A 24,258-nucleotide genomic window follows, 5' to 3' on the forward strand; every position below is an offset into this window, starting at 1 on the left:
AGAAGACAATAATTGTAAACACTGACTATGATTAGTTCTTATAAAAACCATGTAAAATACTTTGTTATTGTCTTTTATATAACTAAAAACCCAAAGCCAGAAAAAAAAAAAAACCCAAACAAAAACCCACTCTGAATATAACCCCATTAAATTCCAAATTCTCGAAGAAGACACAAATCAGAGCATCGTCTGATATATGACTCACTGGACCATCTCTGAAACTGAGCGGTTTCAGATGTCTGCATCTCCTCTATGCTGGGGATTACAGATAGTGATGGACAATGCTGTCATTTACCAAAAAAAAAAAAAAAGGTGGCTGCACTTAAATAAAATGTGGAAATCTAACCATAGTGATATCATTCTGTTTATTATAGCTGCTTAAGTTTGAGATCACTTGAAATCACAACTCTTTGTCCCTGATTTATCATCATGCCTATAACCCCCTGAACTGGTGCAGTCCCTGACAGAATATATTTTCTTACGGTAACTATGGTGTTAGAGGAATACTTTAGTATCCGTAATAAAAATAATAGACTGAATACTCTGTATTGCAGTTCTTGATACAAAATTAACTTGCACTAAAAGTGTAAGATCAAATGGTTGTGGCCAATTTTTATGGCATTTTGAAGCCTTTAGAATGGTTGAGTGTTTGTCTGAAGTCTTTGGGCAAAAGAACAGTTATTTCACTTTTTATTTTGTCTGAAAGGTTGGCCTCTAGATAGCACTGCTTTCAGTGGGAATACTGAAGCTCTGGGAAAAAAATGATGATCATTGAGATGTCAACAATCACAGTATTTGGCTGTAGGCACATATGGGGACATAGGTTATGCTGTCTGCTATGAATAGCAGTCAGATGGCTCTTTCTTGCTTAAAATAAAAGTGAGCATTTATAAGTGAAGGGTACGAATACTGGTAAAGCCTTTAAAATTTTTAAATAGATTATAGAGCTGATGAATAGAGAAATGATCAGAGAACTTATTGTGAGTCTAATGTATAAAGAATACTCTCCTAGATTGGGAGAAGGTGAAACATAAAGACCCAGAGGCCCAGTGCTGGCTGCAAGTACAACATGGCTGAGAATACAGTATTCTGTATTACCATGATAATATATAATGGGATGTAAAAACCAATTTTGCCTTCACTGCTCCTCCAAGCACATTTCTGTTTCCTCATAAGCAAGATGAGCATATGTCCAGGTTTTATAACTGTTGTCCTAGCTTCCTGTTCAGTTTAGCATTTTAACACTCTCAAAAATATCCATGTGTGGGCAATAAATTATATGGTCACCCTACTCTATTCACGAGCCTTCGCTATACCCTTGAATAGTCATGGGTAAGTATTATAACTACCTAGGCTTAAGATAGATATTTTTTTCTAATGAGTAAAATGCAGATTTCTAAATTTATAGTACTTCCTTCTGCTCTAATATTATATGATGCTCATATCAAATCTAATTTTCCATTTTCTTCCTTCATCAACTGACTACCAGACACAGCCCTAGCAAACCTGTCTCCTGAACCTGACTCATTACCTCTTATCCACTATGTTCTTTCCCTGGAATATTAACCTCATTGTTCTCTCCTCCAATTTAATTCAAATCACTTTTTTTAGGATACTGCCTCTGGCTAAAACCACACCACAGTATCCTGTCGTTTATTTGTCTGACTTGCTGAAAGAATATTTTCTGTTTAATTCTTTACTTCCTCTACATTCCTGAACTGAATGTTATCAGTCTAGTTCTTGCTTTCACCCTCTGTTGAAAATGCTCTTGGCTGAGATCACCAGTAGCCTACTGATTTCCAAATCCACTAGATTTCTTTACAGTCTCCATGCCACAGCACCTTTCTACTATTTTTAAGATTGTGGACTATTATTTGGAAAATGTTTCTTTGGACTTTTATGACTCTGCTTTTCTCTACTTTTCCTCATTCCTCCTTATTCGTTATCCTCCTTCACTGGCTTCTATTCCTGGACCCACTTTGGAATCTGGATGTCTCCAGTTTCTATCCTCGATCTCATGGTTGCACCCTGCAATCCCTACCTCCGATGATGGCTATAATCTGTTTTCTTCCTAACATAATGCCATATCTTGGCTTGTGTTCCTTATATCAGAAGTTTCTTAACTTGCCTGCATGTTAAAGTTACTTGAGGATCTTTTGAAAATTCCAAATTCCAGGCCATACCCTAGGCCAATTAAACCACAATCTCTGGAGACAGGGAGCTCCCAGTGATTCCAAAATACAGGCCAATTTGGGAACCACTGCCTTAAATGAATACTCCAATTTAAGCATCTTGACAAGCTTGTCACGTGGGCAGTTCTAAGCTATTTTAAAAATACATTGAGATATTAAGGCATGGAGAGAACAAGTCACCTGCCCAAGGTCACACCAGCAATCCACAGAGCTCAGATTATTTACAAGAATAATTATATTCTTCATTTAATTTGATCCTTCACCTACTCTTAGTTAATGATATCATCAATTTCTCACCAGGCTAGACACCAAAAATTTATCTTTCTCTTGGGGAACTCTTCTTCTCCAACATTTAATTGGCATTAATTCATATAAATGTTAATCTTTAATCTGGCCCTATCCCTGTCTATTCCAAATGCTGCTCATTTTTATCTGCCTTGGATGATGGACTTGTTTTCTCATTGGCTCCCCTGCCATAAGACGGTTTCTCTGTCTCTGTCTCTCTCTCTCTCTCTCTCTCAATCACTGTAACTCTTCTGCATCAACCACGGTGATAATTGAGTAGTCTTTCGCATAAACAAATATGACTACTCTCCTCTTTAACAAACTCTATTAGTTCTATGTATTCGTTCTCAACGTGGTAAACAAAAGCCTTCAAAATTTACCCCTGATGTTTCGTTTTTCAGTGACTGCACTCACTGCAACATATAGTGGTGATGTGTGTTAGAGATGTCATATATTTTCATTCATCAATTATGCAAAATAAATTATTATTACAATATATAGATGTAATGCTTTGTTCTCTGGTATACATTATTATTGGAAAATTAGAGTTATCATAGATAGGATTACTGAAATGTAAATTGTTTTAATTAAATACATTTTCAACAAATTATAGAGCTTAAAATATTCTAGACATCATCTTTTTGAATATAAGTGTAATTAAATAACTTCATAAAGTAATAATTTCATAACAACTCAAATTAGCAATTGTTAACTCATGTTATGCAAAGTTCTCTTATTAATAAGATTTTCTATTTTGTAAAGCTATTTTCTTTATTTTGTGGGCATTTGGTATGACCAATCTTTAATTTTCAAGCAATAACAAATATATAGTATCGAGCACTTACTAAATATCCAACACAGTTGTAAATGTCTTTACATGTAATACATTTAATGTTTTATTGTAAGTCTCTAAGTGATTATTGTATTAATTAAATTGTAACATATAATTACATAACATATCCAAGGTCAACATTTTAACTTATTGTTTATCTCATTCATTATAAGATACACAATTATTTTATCTTAACACTATGAGAGAAAACACTGAGTTAAATTATGACTATGCCATGTATGTCAAGAAGACAATCACTTTGAGATGTCAAAATGTGAGAAACGTGAATCCTTAAATTGATGAAATATAATAACATCTAGTAAGTGGGAGAACTAGGATTTAGAACCCAGGCATTCTCTTTCTAGAGCTTTTCTGCTTATTCATTCTACTATACTTTCATGCACAAAAGGGTTCAATCGATAAGAATTTACTTATTAAAAAATGCACAAGGTCAACACATATACCAACTATCATACTTACTTAATACTTTTAAGGGAGGTATTTAGGAGCAACAGGGAGGTGAAAAAATTGAGATGAAATGGAATTATGTGAAACAATATCTAACTCTTTTCTTGATTGAAAATTATTGGGTAATTAATGAATGCAGACACTTGATATGCATGAAATCAATATTTGTAGAGGGAATGATCAATTAGTTGTGACAAACCAAACTAACATAAAATGTTCATAAATCCCTTTTTACTTTCAGTTATTATTTTCTTTTATAACATTGATTTGTAAGGGAGAAAACATAACTTCTTACTAGATGTCCAAAAACAAAAGAAAACAAAACAAGAGCAAAGACCTTAAACATTCTTTCCCAAATTAAGGTTAGCATTCTAGTAATAAGAGTATTTCTACAATGTAATAATGTTCCTACTTACATATTCCATACTTTATATTGTATCAGAGATATTTCTCTTGAAATTTAAAAGGAAAAGAATATCTCTTATTCATTTTAAATTGTAGATACAGTTCAACATATTGTTTGAAACAGAAGACAACAAAATTCTGTTTCATTTCCTTTCGTTAATGCTAGCACCACTAATGATATCAGTACAGCATTGGAAGTGAAATTTAATTTGTAATGCTAATTTTCTTTTCTTTTTATGTATATAGTATCAGATCTGTATGTTATATGGGATTAAATAGTGAAATCTTTCAATCAAATTTTTCTTCTAAGAAGATATATTAAAATCCAGGCCATAAAGCACTATCCTGTTTTCAATTATTTAAATGGATTAAAATCTTAGAATAAGGTTTCTCTGAAATTAAAATCTTATATGATCCACTCAAAAATGCCAGATGCAAAATTCTACTGACGGATATCCATAACAAAGCAAAATCTATTACTATGATGATTTCATAAAATCAAATGCAGATAAATTCATTGTTTTAATGCCCCCCACCCCCGCATTTTAAGGCATACAAAATAGAAAAGTGTGTGCCCTCTCTAGGCATCCTAAATTTATACTTACGTTCAACCACATAAAGCTGTAAAATTGGCATTTGTTGAACTACAAAAGGTGCAATTTCATATGATTCAACTTATGATTAAATCCATTAAAGATGACTAGCAATGATGTCTTTTTTACCTCATCAAGATGAGATTAGAAATGTACACGGTTTTATAAAACATCCCATAAAAAAGTACAGTATTGTATTATGTCACATTAATTCTTAGCATAAACAAATGATCTTGAACAGCATTAGAGAGCTTATTTTTGATTTTTTAAAGATAAAATATAAATAAGCTCTAGAACACATTCAGAAGTTTTGCTTTTAGTGAAATAGAATTTCCAGAATTACCCCATTTTACCTCTAGTAAATAATATTCCTTGATATTTTATTTGAGAATTTATCTTTCTTAACTTTTTTTTCTGACCAGCGAGAAACATTTTGAGATATTTTTGATTTAAGTGTTACAAACAGTGGCTATGTTGATAGTGGTGGTTGAAAGTATTTGAGGTATAATTTAAGTAAACAAACTGAATCTGAAAAGTATCTTAGCATATCTTAAGATAATTTTATGTAATATATGAAATAATATTTAGATCTCTGTCCTTTAGAGATTTGAAAGCCAATTATAACAAGATGAAGAGAATGATTAAATCACATAGTTGTTCTCTGAAGGCTATGAGTATTTTTTATATTGACTCTTTTCAAACCAATGCCTTCTATTAAAAGCTTGAACAATTCAGAATCCTGCAAAACAAATTCTAATACAAAAAGATAGCAATTTCTTTGCAAAGTAAGCAAAATCAAATAAAATCCTCTCTGATAACCAAGAAGAGCTATAAATACCCTCTGAACTTTAAATATCCTTACCATCAGCCATGCGAGAAGTGTTCTGGCTTTCTGGGCTGATGGCATATATGTTATCTGTATCTATCTCTGTATCTCTATCTATCTATTTCCTTATCTGGGAAGACTATATCAATTCAAGAACCATTTAAAGCACAGAAAAAGTTTATAGTTTTCTCTTCATACAAGGGTATCTTGGTTTGAAGAGGTGAATAGTTGTATCATGTGTGTGTTCTAATCCTGAGGATAGAACAGTAAAGTAGAAAATCTCTGGTTTGCTGCCTTATTTTCTAGGGGTAGTTGTTAAAAGTATAAAATGTGAATTCTGGAGTCAGACTGTCTACGTGACCACAGGTAAATTTCATACACCTTTCTCTACTTCAATTTCTCTAGCATCTGCAGATGCTATTTATCTCCTAGTATGGAGGATTTGGTAACTTAACATGTGTAAAGCTCTTCTGTGCCTGATAAGCTTTCATCGATATTGTTTTTGCTGTGGTGGTAGTGATTGTGGCTGTTGTTGTTGTTTACTGCTAGTGATAATCATGACATAAAGCAGGACAAAAAAGGCCTGCCATCATCCTTAATTTATTTAAAGTAAGAATGAGTGTACCTTGAAGGAGCTGTGGGAGCTATTCTGATCCCTCTGCCTCTAATACCTCTGCCACGACCAGAGTCCTCTGAGCCATTTAAGTAAGATAATTCACGTAGTTGTTCCTGACGAATTTCATCATTGTAGTCCTGGAGAAAAAACATGATGTGATGAGTTAAAAATGGGACATGCCGTTCTCAGAGTTGGAAAAAACAAAAAAGAAACAAAACAAAACGCAATAGGAAATAATTTTTTTCATTTGTTTCCTGGAAACTTATATGCAAAAATATAAAATGATATTAAAAAGTGTATATACTTTAAGTTCCTATTTTTATATAGAGAAATTGAAATTGCTTCTTTTATCAAGAAAGTACTCAGCAGGACATCACATTAGATTTGCTGAGATATCACATGATGTGTTAGCTGGAAAAGGGAAGATAGCAACATAAGACGAGAACTTGGAATGTGCTAAAGTTATGATTGTTAATATGACGATTACTACAAAATAACTTCATTTGAATGAATGTGTGTAGAATATGAATGACTACATGATACTCAAATAGCTTCTGATGCATAAACAAAAAAGGGCAATCCCAAGGGCTCAGAGTAGATACTGAGCATGTATTACAACCGTAAAGAAGTATGATAGTATGTCCCTGCTTCAGACAACAAGCAGCTGCAGAATCCAACTAAACAGCTTGATGTGAAATATTTATTTATTTATTTATTTTCATTATTTATTTATTTACTTTTTTGAGACAGTCTCTGTCGCCCACGCTGGAGTACAGTGGCATGATCTTGGCTCACTGCTGCCTCCGCCTCCCAGGTTAAAGCAATTCTCCTGTCTCAGCCTCCGGAGTAGCTGGAATTACAGGCACACCACCATGCCCGGCTAATTTTTGCATTTTTGGTAGAGACAGGGTTTTGCAATGTTGGCTGGTCTCGAACTCCTGGTCTCAAGTGATCCACCCACCTGGGCCTCCCAAAGTGCTGGGATTACAGGCATGAGCCATCGTGTCTGGCCGCAGTGTGAAATATTTAAACACAACAAATTTTCTATGAGTTCCAGTATTAGGCTAAGGGAAAGTGAGAGCCAGAGAAAAAGGTAAATTTCACAATAGCAACCAGAGATTCAGTCAAAGTCAAAGGGCCTTTTCCTTTATCAGGGTGGAAACACACTAGCCAATTCAAGAGGACCCAAGAGTGGAGCTGAATCATTAAAGGTAAATGCTACCTTCAAAAAACAAGTGCCAGTATCACCTGTTTCCCTTTTTACTAATCAACACACACACACACACACACACACACACTCACACACCCCTGGTTGAATAGTACAAAATTGAGTAACTGGTTATTTGTGCCAAATGGCCAATCTGATCAATTATTATTCTGGAAACATAGTTTAAGTGAAATCAATCTAGTGGCTCTTCTAGTGGTGAAGAGAGGGGTCTAGGAGTTAACACTATATTTGTAGAGGCTTGGCTAACAGATATGATGTTTGAGGCCTAGCAGTGAGAATAAAAATTAAGATTATCATCTGCAACAAATGATGTCAATGTAGCTCTGCATATGTGTGGTATTGATGAAGACTGTGTAGGGTCACCCACACACCTCTGTCTAGAAAATGGCAGGGAAGCATTCAGCCTACAAGGATTTCTTTGGCACAGCTTTACCTCATGCTCTAGAAACTGCCTAGATTACAAGCAAAAAGCCCTAAAGCATTTCACTTAATTTTATTTTCAGCATGTTGCTTTCATGTTTATATTCTTCAGCACCTGATTATAGTGATAATAGTCTCAACACAGTTAGCTGACAAAAGAGACATAGAGTAGAAAATTATAGTTTCTAAGAAGCCATATATTATTCAATTTCTACCTCCTAATTTTCTCATTCAAACAACTCAACTTAAGAATAAACATGTCTATTATTTTATTAGAATCAGGAAATAAAATGAATTGCCACTACTGAGTGAACTGACCAGGTACTATCAAAATAAAACATTAGTCCCATAATTTTGCAATGTAATGTTTTCCAGTTTCAAAGGGGATCTTTGCAGCTTCTTCTCTGAGGAAAACACATGGATACTCGGGGTGCTTATGAGTTGTAGGAAGAGATGGATTGTCATTGTTGGCAAGACTGAGGGTTAGAATAAACATTTTAACAAATTGCAATTTAATTCAACATATATAGAAGTGTACCTTAGAGCATAAATATTTTTTACACTGGAATCAGAAAATATAAGAATGTAGATGTGATCTTATTCATTTTATAATAATAAAGAAGATGAAGAAGAAGAATGAGGTATAGGAGGAAAAGGATGAAGTCAAGGAGGCTGGGGAAGAGAGAGAGGAAGAGCAACATATTAATCAGATGGTGTCACAGACTAAGCCAATTTGTTCAGGATTCCCTGCATCCATATCCTTAGATAGTTTCCACCACACTGACTCTGAGATTTGCCATGTGATTTGCCTTAGCTAAAACATTCTTTTTTTGTCACAAGAAGATTTTCCTAACATAACTCTTATATGTTTAATCCCATTATTACATCTGCTTCTTGGAGGACCCAAACTAATATATGGACTGCTGATAAAATCAAGTTCCTAAGATAACAAGGCTGAGAGCTTTGGTAAATCCATTTATGATAATGATAGTTGAGCCTATCCCATTCAACATACTTTATACTATGTATGATTAAATTGGACTGCTTGTTACTCTTTTACTTTAAAGTGGTTAGAGAATGGTTAAACATGAAACTGATTACTGACGACCAAAAAGGGTAGTGAGTATTTTTAAGAAAATAAATTGTATGTTGCCCAATTTTTTCAATACTTTACTTAATAAGAAAATAACAAAGACTCATGAAGATGGGCAAACACAAACCATATTTTGAGCCAGAAATTGGAACAAATTGGCTGACACAGAGAAATTGTGGCAATAATGAAAAGACTAGTGCGTTCATGTGTGTAGTAGGGTATGAGAGAGAGAGAATATGGGCAATCACAGGCCATGTAAGAGTGCTCTAGTAGAAAATATATGGTATGAATGGGAAAGGTAGAAACAAACGAAGTTTCTAGGTGCAGAAATAGCTAGACGTATAATGACTCATTAGCCAGAGAAAAAGAGGAATGAAAAAAAATTTGAAGGTGGAGCATTCATATTTGATTCGAATAACCTTACGTTTAAAATGTCAGAGAGACCTTCAGGCTTATCTTAGAAATTCAGATCTGGGTTAAAGGAGTACATTTGAGTGTCAACTACACATACTTGTGATAACTGAAGGATGAAGACTGTAAGAAAACAGTAAAATTATGTATAGAGACAGGACTTTTCTAATCATAATTTTAATGCAAATTTATATCACAGAAAATAGTTGATTTATCATTTGCAATATCTTTATCATTAAATGTTAAATTACCCAGATTTTTAATAAATTCTGGTTTTCCTGATTAGACAATCAAAACATATGTGCCACATTATTTATAGCAATGAGGCACCTAAATGCTTACAAAAAAATATGGAACAAAACTTTTTTTTCTTTTTTTTTGAGATGGAGTCTCACTCTATCACCCAGGCTGGAGTGCGGTGGCATGATCTCAGCTCACTGCAATCTCTGCTGCCCGGGTTCAAGCGATTATCCTGCTTCAGCTTCCTGAGTATCTGGGATTACCGGTGCCCACCACCACACCTAGCTAATTTTTGTATTTTTAGTAGAGATGGGGTTCCACCATCTTGGCCAGGCTGGTGTTGAACTCCTGACCTGGTGATCCACCCGCCTTGGCCTCCCAAAGTGCTGGGAATATAGGTGTGAGCCACCGTGCCTGGCGGAAAACATTTTTTAAAACGTCCAAATCTAGGGATAGTTGAACTCTTAAATACTGTCTAGACTGAACATATTCTGTGCATTATAATTTTTGCTATTAAAATTTTTATCTTCAATTATTATGAGTATATAATATGTTTTTATAGAGTAAATGTGATGTTTTGATATAGGTATATGATTTGTAATAATCACATCAGCATAATTGGGGTATCTATCACCTCAAGCATCTGTCATTTCTTTGTGTTAGGAACATTCCAGTTCCACTCTTTTAGTGATTTTAAATTATACAATAAATTATCGTTGACTATATTCACTTCATTGTGCTACCAAATACTAGATCTTACTCATTCTATCTAACTATATTTTTGTACCCATTAACCATCCCAACTTTCCCCCCTCCTTCCCACTAGTCTTCCTGGTCTCTGGTAACCATCATTCTACTCTATCTCCGTGAGTTCAATTGTTTTAATTTTTAGCTCTCACATATGAGTGAGGACATGTAAAATTTGTATTTCTGTGCCAGGCTTATTTTGCTTAACCTGACGACAGTTTCCATCTACGTTGTTGCAAATGACAGGATTTTATTCTTTTTATGGCAGAATAATATTCCATCCTGTATACCAACCACATTTTCTTTTTTCATTCATCCATTGATGGATGCTTAGGCTGATTCCAAACATTGGCTATTGAGAAGGGTGCTGCGATAAACATGGGCGTGCAGATATCTCTTTGATATACTGGTTTGCTTTTTTTTTTTCTTTTGGATATGTATACCTAACAGTGGAACTGCTAGATCATATGGCAGTTCTATTTTTAGTGTTTTGAGGAACCTCCTTACTGTTCTCCATAGTGCTGGTACAAATTTACATTCCCACCAAACAGTGTATGAGAGTTTCCCTTTCTCCAATTCCTTGCCAGCATTGCTTGTCTTTTGGAGAAAAGCCATTTTGACTGGGGTGAGTTGATATCTCATTGCAGTTTTGATTTGCATTTCTCTGATGATTAATAATGTTGAGCATTTTTTTCACATACCTGTTGACAATTTGTATGTCTTCTTTTGAGAAATGTTTATTCAGATCTTTTGACCATTTTAAACTCAGATTATCTGCTTTTTTCCTATTGAGTTGTTTGAGCTCCTTATATATTCTGGTTATTAATCCCTTATCAGATAGGTAATTTGCAAATATTTTCTTCCATTCTGTGTATTGTCTCTTCACTTTGTTGATTGTTTCGTTTGCTGTGCAGAAGCCTTTTAGCTTTCTGCGATCTCATTTATCCATTTTTGTTTTAGTTGCCTGTGCTTTTTGAAGTATTACTCAAGAAGTCTTTCCCCAAACCGATGTCATAGACAGTTTCCTCAATGTTTTCTTTTAGTAGTTTCATAGTTTGAGGTCTTACATTTAAGTCTTCTATCTATTTTGATTTTATTTTTGTATATGGTTAGAGATAGGAGTCCAGATTCATTCTTCCTTATATGGTTATCCAGTTTTCCCAGCAACATTTATTAAAGAGACTGTCTTTTCCCTAATGTACGTTCTTGGTACCTTTGTCCAAAATGAGTTCTTGTGCATTGTTTTTAGAACATATACAATTTTCTAAACCCTCAAAGTTTTATATTATAGTGCTTTTTTCCAGTCCTTTCTTAAGCATTAAGTCTAACTTTGAATTAATCTTCATTCACTAGTACAGGAGTCTAGCTGAAACTAGAACATCCTGTTGATGTTTATTTGTTGCATGTGTTGCTGATGTTTCAGTTATATAAAACTTTGCAGATTTGAGTAAACAAATTATTCCAAGTTTAGCTTGGAAACATTATCATCAGAAATATACTACATATTAGTTCACTTGAATAGTATTGAGTTCTAAGATTTGGGAGTCATACAACACATATGAATGAGTGGTTATAGTTTTATAGCATTTATAAATTTTATGTTCAACTTGCTAACATATATATTCATTAAAAAGTAAAAATATGAGTTCATAAATGGTAATGAGATAATTTATACTTACATAATATTATTTTAGTATTGTTTTATTACTTTAGTATTAAAACATCCTGGAGAGATAAAGAGTTAGAGATAGACAAATATTTACCTAAGTATGTGAATAAGGACAAAAGAGACAAAGGAAGGTAAAGCTATGGCAATTTAGAATGAACGGAAACATTAATTTTTAGTGGAAAATTTAATTTCCAGTCATTAAAAATAAATACATAGGCTGGGCGTGGTGGCTCACACTTGTAATCCCAGCACTTTGGGAGGCCGAGGTGGGCAGATCAAAAGGTCAGGAGATCGAGACCATCCTGGCTAATACAGTGAAACCCAGTCTCTACTAAAAATACAAAAAATTAGCCGGGCGTGGTGTGAGCGCCTGTAGTTTCAGCTACTTGGGAGGCTGAGGCAGGAGAATGGCATGAACCCGGCAGGTGGAGCTTGCAGTGAGCTGAGATAGCGCCACTGCAGTCCAGCCTGGGCAAAAGAGCGAGATTCCGCCTCAAAAAAAAAAAAAAAAATCAATACATAATAAAAGAAAAACTGACATATGTATTTCATTTTTCTGGAAAACTAGAATAGTACAAAATTTAAATAATCCCTAGGCCTACCCGTATTATGAAGATAATGCTCCACTTGTCAAAAAAATGTAAGTTATATCTAGGGATAAACCTTAATGGTATGTTAGATAGAATTACAAATTACTGGGATTCCACACTTCAAATAGTAAAGAATGCTTTACTGTTTTGGCATATACCTGCAGTAAATAAAATATCCACACTCAAAGAAAATTCCTCTTACAAGATGAGTTATAAAGTAGCTTTAAAAATGATGATTAGTTTAATCTATGGCTTTGATTTCAGACAGAAAAGACTAAAATTAGAGTGAACCTTTAAAGAATCTACTGGGGCTTAAATAGCACATGCGTATCATATATAGACTTTTTTTTTTTTTTGAGATGGGGTCTCTCTCTGTTGCCCAGGCTGGAGTGCAGGAGCATGATCTCAGCTCACTACAAACTCCACCTCCTAGGCTCAAGAGATTCTCCCACCCTGGTCTACTGAGTAGCTGGGACCACAGGTGCAGGCCACCATGCCCAGCTAATTTTTTTGTATTTTTGGTACAGACAGGGTTTTGCCATGTTGCCCAGGCTGGTGTCGCACTCCTGAGATCAAGTGATCTGCCCGTGTCAGCCTCTCAAAATGCTGGGATTACAGGTATGAGCCACTGTGCCTGGCCTCATAGATATTTTTTATAATTGATCTGGATTTTATATTTATTTTCCTGTAATGTCCAAATAATTTGCTTTTTTGCTACCAAAATAAATTTTAAAACCTTGTTATTTGAAGTAATAGCAAAGATATTCACAATAATTTTACATGTTCCTTTTGTCCAAGGTAAGGCCAATTCCCCCAATGAAATAATTTCCATGAAATTCATGAGTGCTCCTTTTCGCCTCTCTGACAGGGCCCTCCCACCGTGACACCATATGGTGTAAACAGTATACACAAAAGCTCAGAGCAGACAGATGTTTGGATGTTCCCAGAAAGGACTTATGCTCATAGTCTGCATATTTAATGTATATGCATAATTTCCCAGTTACGTACACTCATGTCCATCTGTTATGATGGCATTTTGCCCAAATACAAATTGGGAAGATTATTTCACTTGCATATGGATGCCAGGTAATGACAGGTGTAGATAGGCTACCTGGTGGTGCAGTGAGGGACCATTTTCCTGCCAAATTCCTTCTTCTGAGGATACAATGGATGCTGGTGCTGCACATTTAAAACTGTGTTTATAGCCACTGGTAACATGTGAACATATACTCAGCTCTGGCAATGCCAAGACTTTCAGAAATCATCGGAAATGATATGTAGGGAAATGATATGTAGTCTTCAGCCTTTCCGGGCCATGACAAAGAGAACTGGAATTTTCTCAGCTCCTACAAACAGATTAGGGCACTTTTACCGGAATAGTAAAGAAGGTGTGGGAAGTGTTGGGTCCTGCCCAATATCAGACTTGCAACTAAGTTGGAATGGGTAGGAAGCTATTTCAGAAAACAACTAGCGCTGTGGTGGATGTTATTTAGCAAAACAGAACATGCTATTAAATAACATCTCTTAGCCAACACAGGGTGAGTTTTAATCAGCCCAGGCTCGGAACCAGAAAAAACGCATTATTAAAATGTAGTCAAAGAGCAGTCAAGTAAGATTTATTAAGCATCTGCTTGGTGCATGGCTCTGCATAAGTTTTGTATAAAGGCTTTATAAAACTTATTCATCAAGGAAGATTGGATATCACAAAGTCAAAATGTTGTTGGCTTTGTATCTTAAATGGTGAGTGACTGTAAATGTCTGTACCTAAACAATGTTTTATCTTATTTTCCCATTACTAAGGTCACATTGCCCATTACTTATCATCAGAGAATAAGATAGTATCAATACAGATAGTATGTAGACATTTTGCAGGAAGATTGGAAAGGCTTATTTTCTATCTTGTTTTATTTGATTTTATTTAACTTTGGCCACACAAGGTTTTAAGGCCTCAGACCTTGTGAATGAGCAACAAAAAACTTATGTACTTGGTGTTATGCTTTTATCCATCCTACCCTAGAAAATCAATCACTCTTCAGGTTAAATTCAGGATAGTAGATAAATGTTTAGATAATATTAAACGACAGATTTGACTTGTAATTCTGAAAGTAACAAGTTCCATTTGTCTAGGTAAAGTCAAAACAACTAGTTTTTTCAATAAATTTTCTTGGCAAATTATTGTACACATGATATACGAGCTTTATTTCATTTAAAGTCAAAATAGGCGTTGATTTAATACTTCAGCAAGTTATCCACCTTTATTTAAAAGTATATAAAATGAACTCTTTGTTAACACAGAATTGATAGTTCTCAGTATGATCTCTTGGGCCCAAATTCTTAACAAAGAAACTATAATGATAAAGAAACGCTGAGAGAAAAGTGTACACATTCTATGCATAAAAGAGGTTGATAGGATATAGGTCCTGTGGGTGATATTTTACCAATAACCTAGGAATTCTAGGCCTTCCTCTGGACGTGGAAAATTTATATATTCAAGACAGGGATGCATTTAACCTGTTAGATGTTTTTAAGTTCCTGAAGGAGTTTTGCTAAATAAATCATCCTTTTATGTAGTCAGTGCATTTCTGAGGAGCAAATAAATAGCAGCCACTAATGTAGGTTCTGGGGAGACAGTGGAGGAAAGTTCTGATCCAGGGGAGTTAAAGTGCATGTAGATGACTAGATCCCTACACTTGTTCATGTAATGTAATGGGAAACAACAATTAAAGAAACATTTCAATAAAATAGTACGCAAGGATCGAAGCCTTCTTTAATACTCTCTGAATCAGTGCATGCTCAATTCAACTTTGATCCTTTTTGTTGGTTTAAAATATTTAAATTATTTACAATATTATACCAGTTATTTAGTGGCTGCTGCTTTTTGTTTTATTTTTAAAGTGTTAAATTCTACATTTTTGTTTTAGAAAGAAGGACATTTGCTATATTTCTTCATGAGAAAATCCCTCCTAGAAATTCTCCTATATTTTTCCCCAAATTAAAATGCTGTGATTATTCCTTCTAGCTGTATTTTTGACAAGCTACTCTGTCATAGCAACTTTCTTGAAGCTCTTTGTAAAGAGTATACAATATTGCCATGCATGCCACTTCACAAAAATTATCCTTTTATTTGGCTTGCAGTTTCTAGCTCCCCCCAAATTCAATATTAAAAAAAAAACACCCTGCATACTATTCATACTATTCTTTCCGAATATTTAATCATATTAGAATAGGATAGTCCTTAAAAACAATTATTGCGCCACTTTTTCTAACCAACATAAAGCAACAACAATTCTCAGATGGGGAAAGTGAATCTAACACAGAAAATTAGCAAAGCCAAGCAAGAGGGAGAGAGAGCAGACAAGGGTTAAGAATGTTAAGTGAAGCATTCTAGCTGATAAATACTTACAAAATAAAGGAGAAAATGATGAAAAACTTTATTTCCATTGTCAGTAACTGAAGAAATGAACTTGTAAAATGTAATACAGTACAATACAGTGAAAAAGTATTTGGAAAAAAATACATCAAAAAGATGTGTCAAAATATGATGTCAAAGTTTCCCCCAAAAAAGATAAATTAGAATTACAAAATGAAAAGAACACAGATTTATATTTAGAAGACCTAGGTATATGTCATTTATTCTTTTCCTTGCTTCCATTGGTTCTGCCTCAATAGGAAACATCTGTTGAATTGTTCAGCTGGGCTTCTTGTCCTCAATTACCTGAGTCCTTTCAATGGTTGTAAATTGTATTTGCCTGTCTTTGAGGTGAATTCACTCAGCTTCCAAATGTGTCTTGTGTTCAAGCCTTTCTAGCAGGGGCAAATCAAAATAGGGAAGACCTGGGTTCTTTGCTCTAGTGGGCCCATGACAGAGCAACTGGTAAAACTAGGTTCTCCTCTGAAGGGTGACGTGACATCTCTCTGCTCTCAGGCTTTCCCCAAGATCTGCGAATTCCACAGCCCATCTATATAGCTCTCTGCAAGAGCACTACAGTCAGCTGAATCAGGCAGCCCATTTTCTGTCCTCTGCAAAATAGACATACATAGCAAGTGGTCAGACTCAATCCTATTCTGTATGTTACAGAAAGGATTTACTGCAAAGAAGTTACAAGATATTCTTAGCAATCATGGGAATGATTGTTGTTTTCTAAGGCTCCTTTCAGTTCTTGGATCTCTTCCATCTCCAACGCCATATCTCAAAGAGCAACCACAACGCCTGCTCTCTTGGAATCGCTCTCAATATGAGGTACTTTAAGACCATTAAGCCAAACTGCTAAGCTGCTTGTGTCTATCAAGTGCCTTCATCACAGACATGGGAGAAGACCATGGTATCAAGAGTCAGAATGCAAGTCATAAATTTTCCCCAACCCCTTTCCTTATTCATTTTTAAAATTCATTCTTCAAACTCTGATTAGGAGAAGGTAACCATTTCGTTGTATAAGGCCATTTATATACTCTATGATTAATGTACACTTTGATTCTTTTTCATCCAATAAGAGAAATGATAGGATCTCAAGAAGTGGAGATCAGCTAAAGGAAATTCAGTTTCAATCAATATCTAGATACTACCCACAATGCTCCTGTCCTTTGCCTGAGGTGGGATTTTTATATTGTTCTAAGATGTGGAGTACTGGAACAAGCTCATACTGCTCAGCACTGGGGGCAGAAAACTGGGTTTCTGTTGAACTTGTGCAAACATAACCAGGCATGCATTCCAAAGGGCAGGAAGGGAGCATTTGGGATTCCTTTATTGCCTTCCTCAGTGAAGAAATATATTATTATTAAATATATGAATATTATATACAGTAAATAAAACAAATATGCTTGCTTATTTATATATATGTTCTAGGTGATAAAAATACAGTAAAAAATCCCTCATTGAGCTTACATTCTAATGTGGGGAAAGACTGAAAAAAGGAATAAGTAATCTTAGTTCAGAGAGTAATACTGTGAAAAAAAGAAAACAGAGCAACAGGATTGAGAGACTGGGGAGGCTGGTTTAGATGGGAAGTCAGCAGTGCCCTACTCAAAGAGGTAATATATGAACTGAGACCCAAATGAAAAGGAGTCTGTCATGTGTGGATCTGGTTCACTAGTCTTCCAGGTAAATGGAATGCAAAGGACAGGAAGGAGCTGAGCATCTTTAAGGAACAGGGAGAATGCCAGTGCATATGTATCAAAGATTTAGTGAGCAAGGGTGTAAATGATATTAGGTCAGACAAGTAGGTAGGCTCTGTATCGTGGTGGTGCTTCTGGACTTTATTGTAAGTATAACAGAAGGCCTAAGGAATATCTAAGATGGACAGTGAAATAACCAGTTTTTATCTCAAAGAGAGTATTCTGGCTGCCATGAGGCAAATGGATTAAAGTAGGACTAGACTGGAAACAAGGAGAGAGGGTCTAAGACACCATTATAAGCAATACATGCATTAGGCACTGCAGTCATCTTTACCAGTACCATTATAAGTGGTGGAGAGAAAGAGCCATTAGATCATTGCTGATGGATTAGATATGGCAAATAACGAAAAAAAAAAAAAAATGAACTTAAAGCTGTCTTCCAAATTTTTGGTTTGTGCAACTGATTGAATTGTAGTGCCATCACTGAGATGGAAAAGTTACTGAATGTGGGCTTCCCTCTTCTCTATCTCTAATTTTAGATAGGGAAGCAAATCATTCTTAGCAAACTATCTCAAGGACAAAAAACCAAACACCGCATGTTCTCACTCATAGGTGGGAATTGAACAATGAGAACACATGGACACAGGAAGGGGAACATCACACACCGGGGTCTGTTGTGGGGTAGGGGGAGGGGGGAGGGATAGCATTAGGAGATATACCTAATGTAAATGATGAGTTAATGGGTGCAGCACACCAACATGGCACATGTATACATATGTAAGAAATCTGCACATTGTGCACATGTACCCTAAAATTTAAAGTATAATAATAATAATTTTTAAAAAGCATTTCTAAACAAAGAGACTTCTTAAATTGGGAATATTTCAGTGTGATGTGATTTCTGTCTTCTGTAGATAGCCTGTCTTCTGAGTAGACTGGAAAATCATGAATAATCTTGCTTAGGAAAAAATTAAAAAGACAAAATACATAGTCTGTTAATCATAAAAAGGAAATAAATATGTTTACATGAAGACATCCAATGATCAAAAACAGAGTTGAGAACTTGTCAGTTAAGAGATGAAAACGATCAATCCAGGTAGATGTCCATGTGTGAAGTCACGAAGCCATGACAGAAAAGTAATGGACTTAGAAGATAGTTGTGACAATAGTCACAATAATAATAATGCAATCCAAAATAATAACCCAGTTTTCCTGAGCATTATGTCAGGAGTGGACAGTAGAAGGGTGTGTAGATGGAAGCCAGGCTGGAAGATTGGAGCCTTGTGTTCTTAAGGTAATGAGTCCTCACAAGAAGGCATATCACCACAATGGCCTTTGGAAGGATCACTCTTAGGAACGTGGATGAGGAACTGGGGTTGGAGGGATGTCAAACAGTTCTACAGAAACCCAATTACTACAGAAGACTCTTATAACAATCCAGACAAAAGGCAATGGAAGTTGGAATGAGGGCAGAATTCAAGTTTTGCTATTAACTAGTTTTGTCCCTGTGAACAAGTCATATCTGTCCTTATTTCTGTATGTGGAAAATAGGAAGGTGGTCATAATGACTCAACTAAGTATTTCTCAAGGTGTCTCCATACGATCTTCTCATGGAGGAGCTTTTTGTGATAGCAAGAGGAAGGCAGGCTACTGAATTTTTATTGTCCTATAGTAGAATCAAAATACAAATGATTAGGGTGCTATGTACACCTGGAAATGTGGCCGAATGCCTATTTATATAATAATTTATTCATAAAACTCCTACTCAAATAACAATTTGCTTTCCACGCCATCTCATTTTATGCACTTCTTTGCTACAAAGTCAGTGAGGGAAACAGAAAAGAATATTTTTAAAAACCAGATTTAAAAATACTATCAACAAACCCTCTCGAGGAGAAAGATAATGTTACAAAAAGAGTTTTATGCTTTGGTTTGTTGTATCAGCTTTAATGTTGATATAGACTATGAATTGAGATTGAAGTCTTAGGACTTTAGTGGTAGCAAAGGGTTTTTGTGGTATTAAACACCTCAATTTTACTCAGGCATTTAGCAAACCACAAAAGCCATTAATTGGCTGTCTTCTGCACTGTCGTGGATATTGCTTCCAAAGCATCAGTAAGTACAGAGCAGATCTGTGATCTCTTCCCTTTCTCACCATACAGATAATTTATAAATTAAATATACATACCCCGATTCTTATTTTGTAATGGTCAAAAACATTTTCCAAGAGATTTGATTTCCATAGTCTTCCAAAACACTTAATTCTAAACTTAATTCTCCAGATGCCTGCAAATCAGCCATCTGAGGCTTAGAATTCAGTTTGAGAGATTTTCATATGGCCTTGCTCTGAAAAGCTAAAAGATATTTGTAAAATGTTGTTGGTATACAGACCTGTATTGTTTTAAGTTATTGAATTTTATACAGGCAAAGCTGTACATGTAAAGACAGAGAATTCTATTCTCAAAAAATTACTCTTGCTATTCCTTTAAATTATTTGCAACACAACTGGAGTTTTGGGACTCTGCCCAAACTTTCCAGATATCTCAACCTTTGTTTTATCCATATTTAGAATGTAACTGTGGTATATTTATATATATATATGTAAGTCAATATTAGAAAAACTGTCAAGTTCTGCCTCAGTATTACAAAGGAACTTTTATATTTATCATTGCTATCAATGAAAACACTAACTTAGTTAAAAAAGTGAAAAATGATGCAGGATGAGTTTTTAAGTGTATCTGGATTTCAAGAGAATGAGAAGACAAGCCACAGACTTGGAAAAATATATCTGCAAAAGACATATCTGATCAAGAACTGTCATCCCAAATATACAAAAAACTCATTACAAATCAACAAGAAGAAAACAAACAACTTAAAAGTGAGCAGATCTCAACATACACTTCGTCAAAGATGTACAGATGTACAGAATTTAGTGAGCAAGGGTGAAAGTGGTATTAGGTCAGACAAGTAGGTCAGGCAAGTAAGTGTATGAAAAGATGCTCAAAATCATATGTCATTAGGGAATTTCAAATTAAAACAGTGAGACACCACTATGTACTTATTAGAATACGGAAAATCCAGAACACTGACACCACCAAATGCTGGTGAGGATGTGGAGAAACAGGAACTCTGTATTTATTTATTTATTTTTTTTTGCTGGTGGGGATTCAAAATGATATTGAAATTTAGAAACACAGTTTGACAGTTTCTTAGAGAACTAAACATACTCTTACCATATGATCCAGCAATTGTGCTCATTATCTATCCAAACGAGTTGAAAACTTACATGCCACAGTAACCTGCATACAAATGTTTATAGGCAGCCTGATTCATAATTGCCAAAACTTGGAAGCAACCAAGATGTCCTTCAGTAGGTGAATGGACAAGTAAACTGTGTGCATCTAGAAAATGAAATGTTAATTCAGCAATAAAAACAAATGAGTTTGTATGAAGCCATGGAAAGAAATGGAAAAAGCTTAAATGTATATTTAAAGCTTAAATGTACTTAAATGTATATTAAAAGCTTAAATGTATATATCAAGTGAAAGAATTCCATCTGAAAGGTTACATACTATATGATTCAAAATATATGACATTCTAGAAAAAGCAAAATTATGGAGACAATAATGCATCAGTGATTGACAGGGGTTAGGGGAAGGATGGAATGAGTAGGTGGAGCACAGAAAATTTCAGGTAATGAAACTATTCTATATGATACTGTAATTGCAGATAGATGTCATGCCTTTGCCCAAACCCAAAGAATGTACAACATTCACAGTAAGCCCTAATGTAAACTATGAACTTTGAGAGACAATGATGTATCAATGTATTTCACTGATATTGTAACAACTATACCACTGTGGTGCAGGTTGTTGATGGTAGGGAAGACTGAGGGAAAAGGGGTATGTAAGAGATCTCTTTACCTTCCTGTCAATTTTGCTGTGAGTGTGAAACTACTCTAAAAATAAAAGATCAATTAATTTGTTTTGATTGATAAGAATATGATTTCAATAGCATGATGTTATGAAATATCGACCATTTCATCAAGTTGAAACAGCCTATTCAAGATTTAAAAAGTCATATTGCTAAATAAGTACTTTTTCCCTCTTCTTTAGGGATAGGAAGATATTGAAGCCTCCTCCATATACATTTCTGATCTCCAAAGAGCCCTAAGTGCATCCAAACAGACCAAAGTCATCTTTATGGCGCACCGGCGAATGATGAAGTATTGGAGGATTATTACCCAATTTATGGACTCAGAGGTTAAATGATAAATGTGAGTCAAATCACAAGCAGGGATTATGTGGTAGAAAACACTTTCAATGCCTTGAATTTCTCATCTTTATACCATTTAAGTTATTCCTTTTTTAATTTTCTTCTTGTTCTGACATTTTGCCAGCTGAGACCTATTCAAAACGAAGAACGCCGAAATCAATAGCTCATAGATGACTAAATCAGAGTTTTAAGTCCATTACTCTGCATACATTATAAGGGACTATGCTATTGGCTGAATTATGTCCCCCTCCCAAATTCAAATGTTAACTAACCACTCATGTGATATTATTTGGAGGTGGGGCCTTTGAGAGGAAACCAGGTTTGGATGTTGTTAGGAAGGGGACCCTCATGATGGGATTATTGCCCTTATAAGGAGATACACCAAAACATACTCTCTCTTTCCCCCTCTCTCTCCACCATGTAAAATCACAGTGAAAAGGTGGCCATCTGCAAGCTAGGAAGAGATCCCTCACCAGAACCCAACTATCTTGGACCTCCAACCTTCAGAACTGTGTGTTGTTTAAGCCACCCAGTCTATAGTGTTCCGTTAGGACAGCCTGAGCTAAGACAGGCTGTATGGGTGCTATTCTGAATCGATGTGCTCTTTCTGAGAAAAGAAGAGGTAATCAAAGAATATAATATCGCCTTTGCTGTGAAACTGGTATTATTGCTGCTACTGTTGGTGCTGGTGGTGGTGTATGTGTGTGTTTGACATGCATGTAAAATGTGTGCATTTTAGCTGTCTAATGAATTGAGACTAAGTAAGCAAATTACATAGATAAATTAGATAGGCTGCTTTTTAGGCTTGAACACAGGAATTCTGAGCTCTAGTTTAGAGTCTATGTGGCATTATGGAAATGAGGTTTCTTCTCCCTATAACCTGTTTTTTAAATTTCTAAATAGAGTTAAATAAAACGACCCCACTTCTGGAGATTTGAAGACAATTCAACTATATGGCGAGCTTCTAGGTAACCACATACCATCCTCATACATGTTCATTTACATTTATGTGTGTCTATTTAGAACACATTTATGGGAACAAGACTGTATGAAATTAGAAAGGAAATAAAAACTGAGGGCAAGGATTAGATGAATAGATATGTCAAATACACAGCAGAATGGGTTTATATAAAATATGTGATTGTATATGTGAGTAAAATTTTTTAAAGAAATACAAAAGGAAGACATCTGAAGAATCCAAAAAAGGGTTAGCAAAGCAGTAGAAATGTGGCTAAGGGTATGAGAAAAATGGGGTTGAGTAGCTCACATTATAGCAAAATGGGCAATAAATGACAGCATAGTCATTTGTAGGCACATTGGAAATCGACTGTGCAGAGCTTGATGAGGTCTAAATTCTACAGTGTGATTAGATAAAACTGTAATGTCACAATCATTTTTGTAAACCAGCTAGCTCAGAAGACCATTTTTTTCCTCAATTCTAATGTATTGACTACTTTTTTGTATAACTTCTATTTGTAGAAACATGACTACAACATGATCTTTCATTTAGTGTCTTCCTTCTAACAGGTATTATTTTGTTTAATTTCATTTTAAATTATTTCTGGCCATGTTCACTGTGATGTAAAATCTTAAAAAACCTGAAGAACAACAACAACAAAAAAAAAAAACCCACCAAACCATCACACCTTTCAAATTTTGAAAACCACTGGTTGGCATACATAAGCAATAATAAAAGAAGATCTGCTCTGTCTTTTTGGGAAGATGTAATATCTACTATTCTACACATGGTACTCTTAACACTAAATGTTTCAAAGGCACATGGGGTAAAAATATCACTTTAGTACTCTTTTTTCCTCTTTTATGATTCTACGAATGGTTTGAGAAAATCTATTTTTATGGATTTTGAGTTGGAACCAAAATCAATTGAAGATATATGACCCCAAGAGCTTAAAGTAGATAAAACGCATGACTATAGCATTACTATACAGTGGTAAAATTTGCATTGCTTAATTTCATGATAAAATTTATTTGTGTCATGCCAATTTTCAGAAATTAAATTTTAAAACTGTGAGCTAAAATTATGTATATTAGATTCTGGAGAGGTTGTTTCATGCAGCAATTATGAATATCACTGTGTGGCCCCATTGCCTGGGTGAGAGACATTGACACTTTGTGGCTTACCGTGAAATGCTAGTCATTCTGGGGCCTAAATTTACATATCATAAAATAGATCAATAATAGTAATAAGCAATATAATATGGATGCTAGAAGGATTAAACATGTAAATTGCTCAAA

General features: G+C 34.9%; 1 protein-coding gene across 14 annotated transcripts in view; it reads right to left on the bottom strand.

The window, feature by feature from the left end:
• Positions 1-24,258, bottom strand: part of KHDRBS2 (KH RNA binding domain containing, signal transduction associated 2) — a 687,327-nt gene that overhangs the window by 302,140 nt on the left and 360,929 nt on the right. For all 14 annotated transcript variants that reach the window (XR_001718489.4, XR_008548534.2, XR_010158053.1 and 11 more), the window contains one exon: positions 6,227-6,354. Coding sequence is in view for 6 of the 14 variants with exons in the window: in XM_016955743.4 (XP_016811232.1) it covers positions 6,227-6,354 (128 nt within the window). In the remaining 8 variants the exon portion in view is untranslated. The remainder of the gene's footprint in view (positions 1-6,226; positions 6,355-24,258) is intronic.

This window comes from Pan troglodytes, chromosome 5 (assembly GCF_028858775.2).
Source record: "Pan troglodytes isolate AG18354 chromosome 5, NHGRI_mPanTro3-v2.0_pri, whole genome shotgun sequence".
NCBI lineage: Eukaryota > Metazoa > Chordata > Mammalia > Primates > Hominidae > Pan > Pan troglodytes.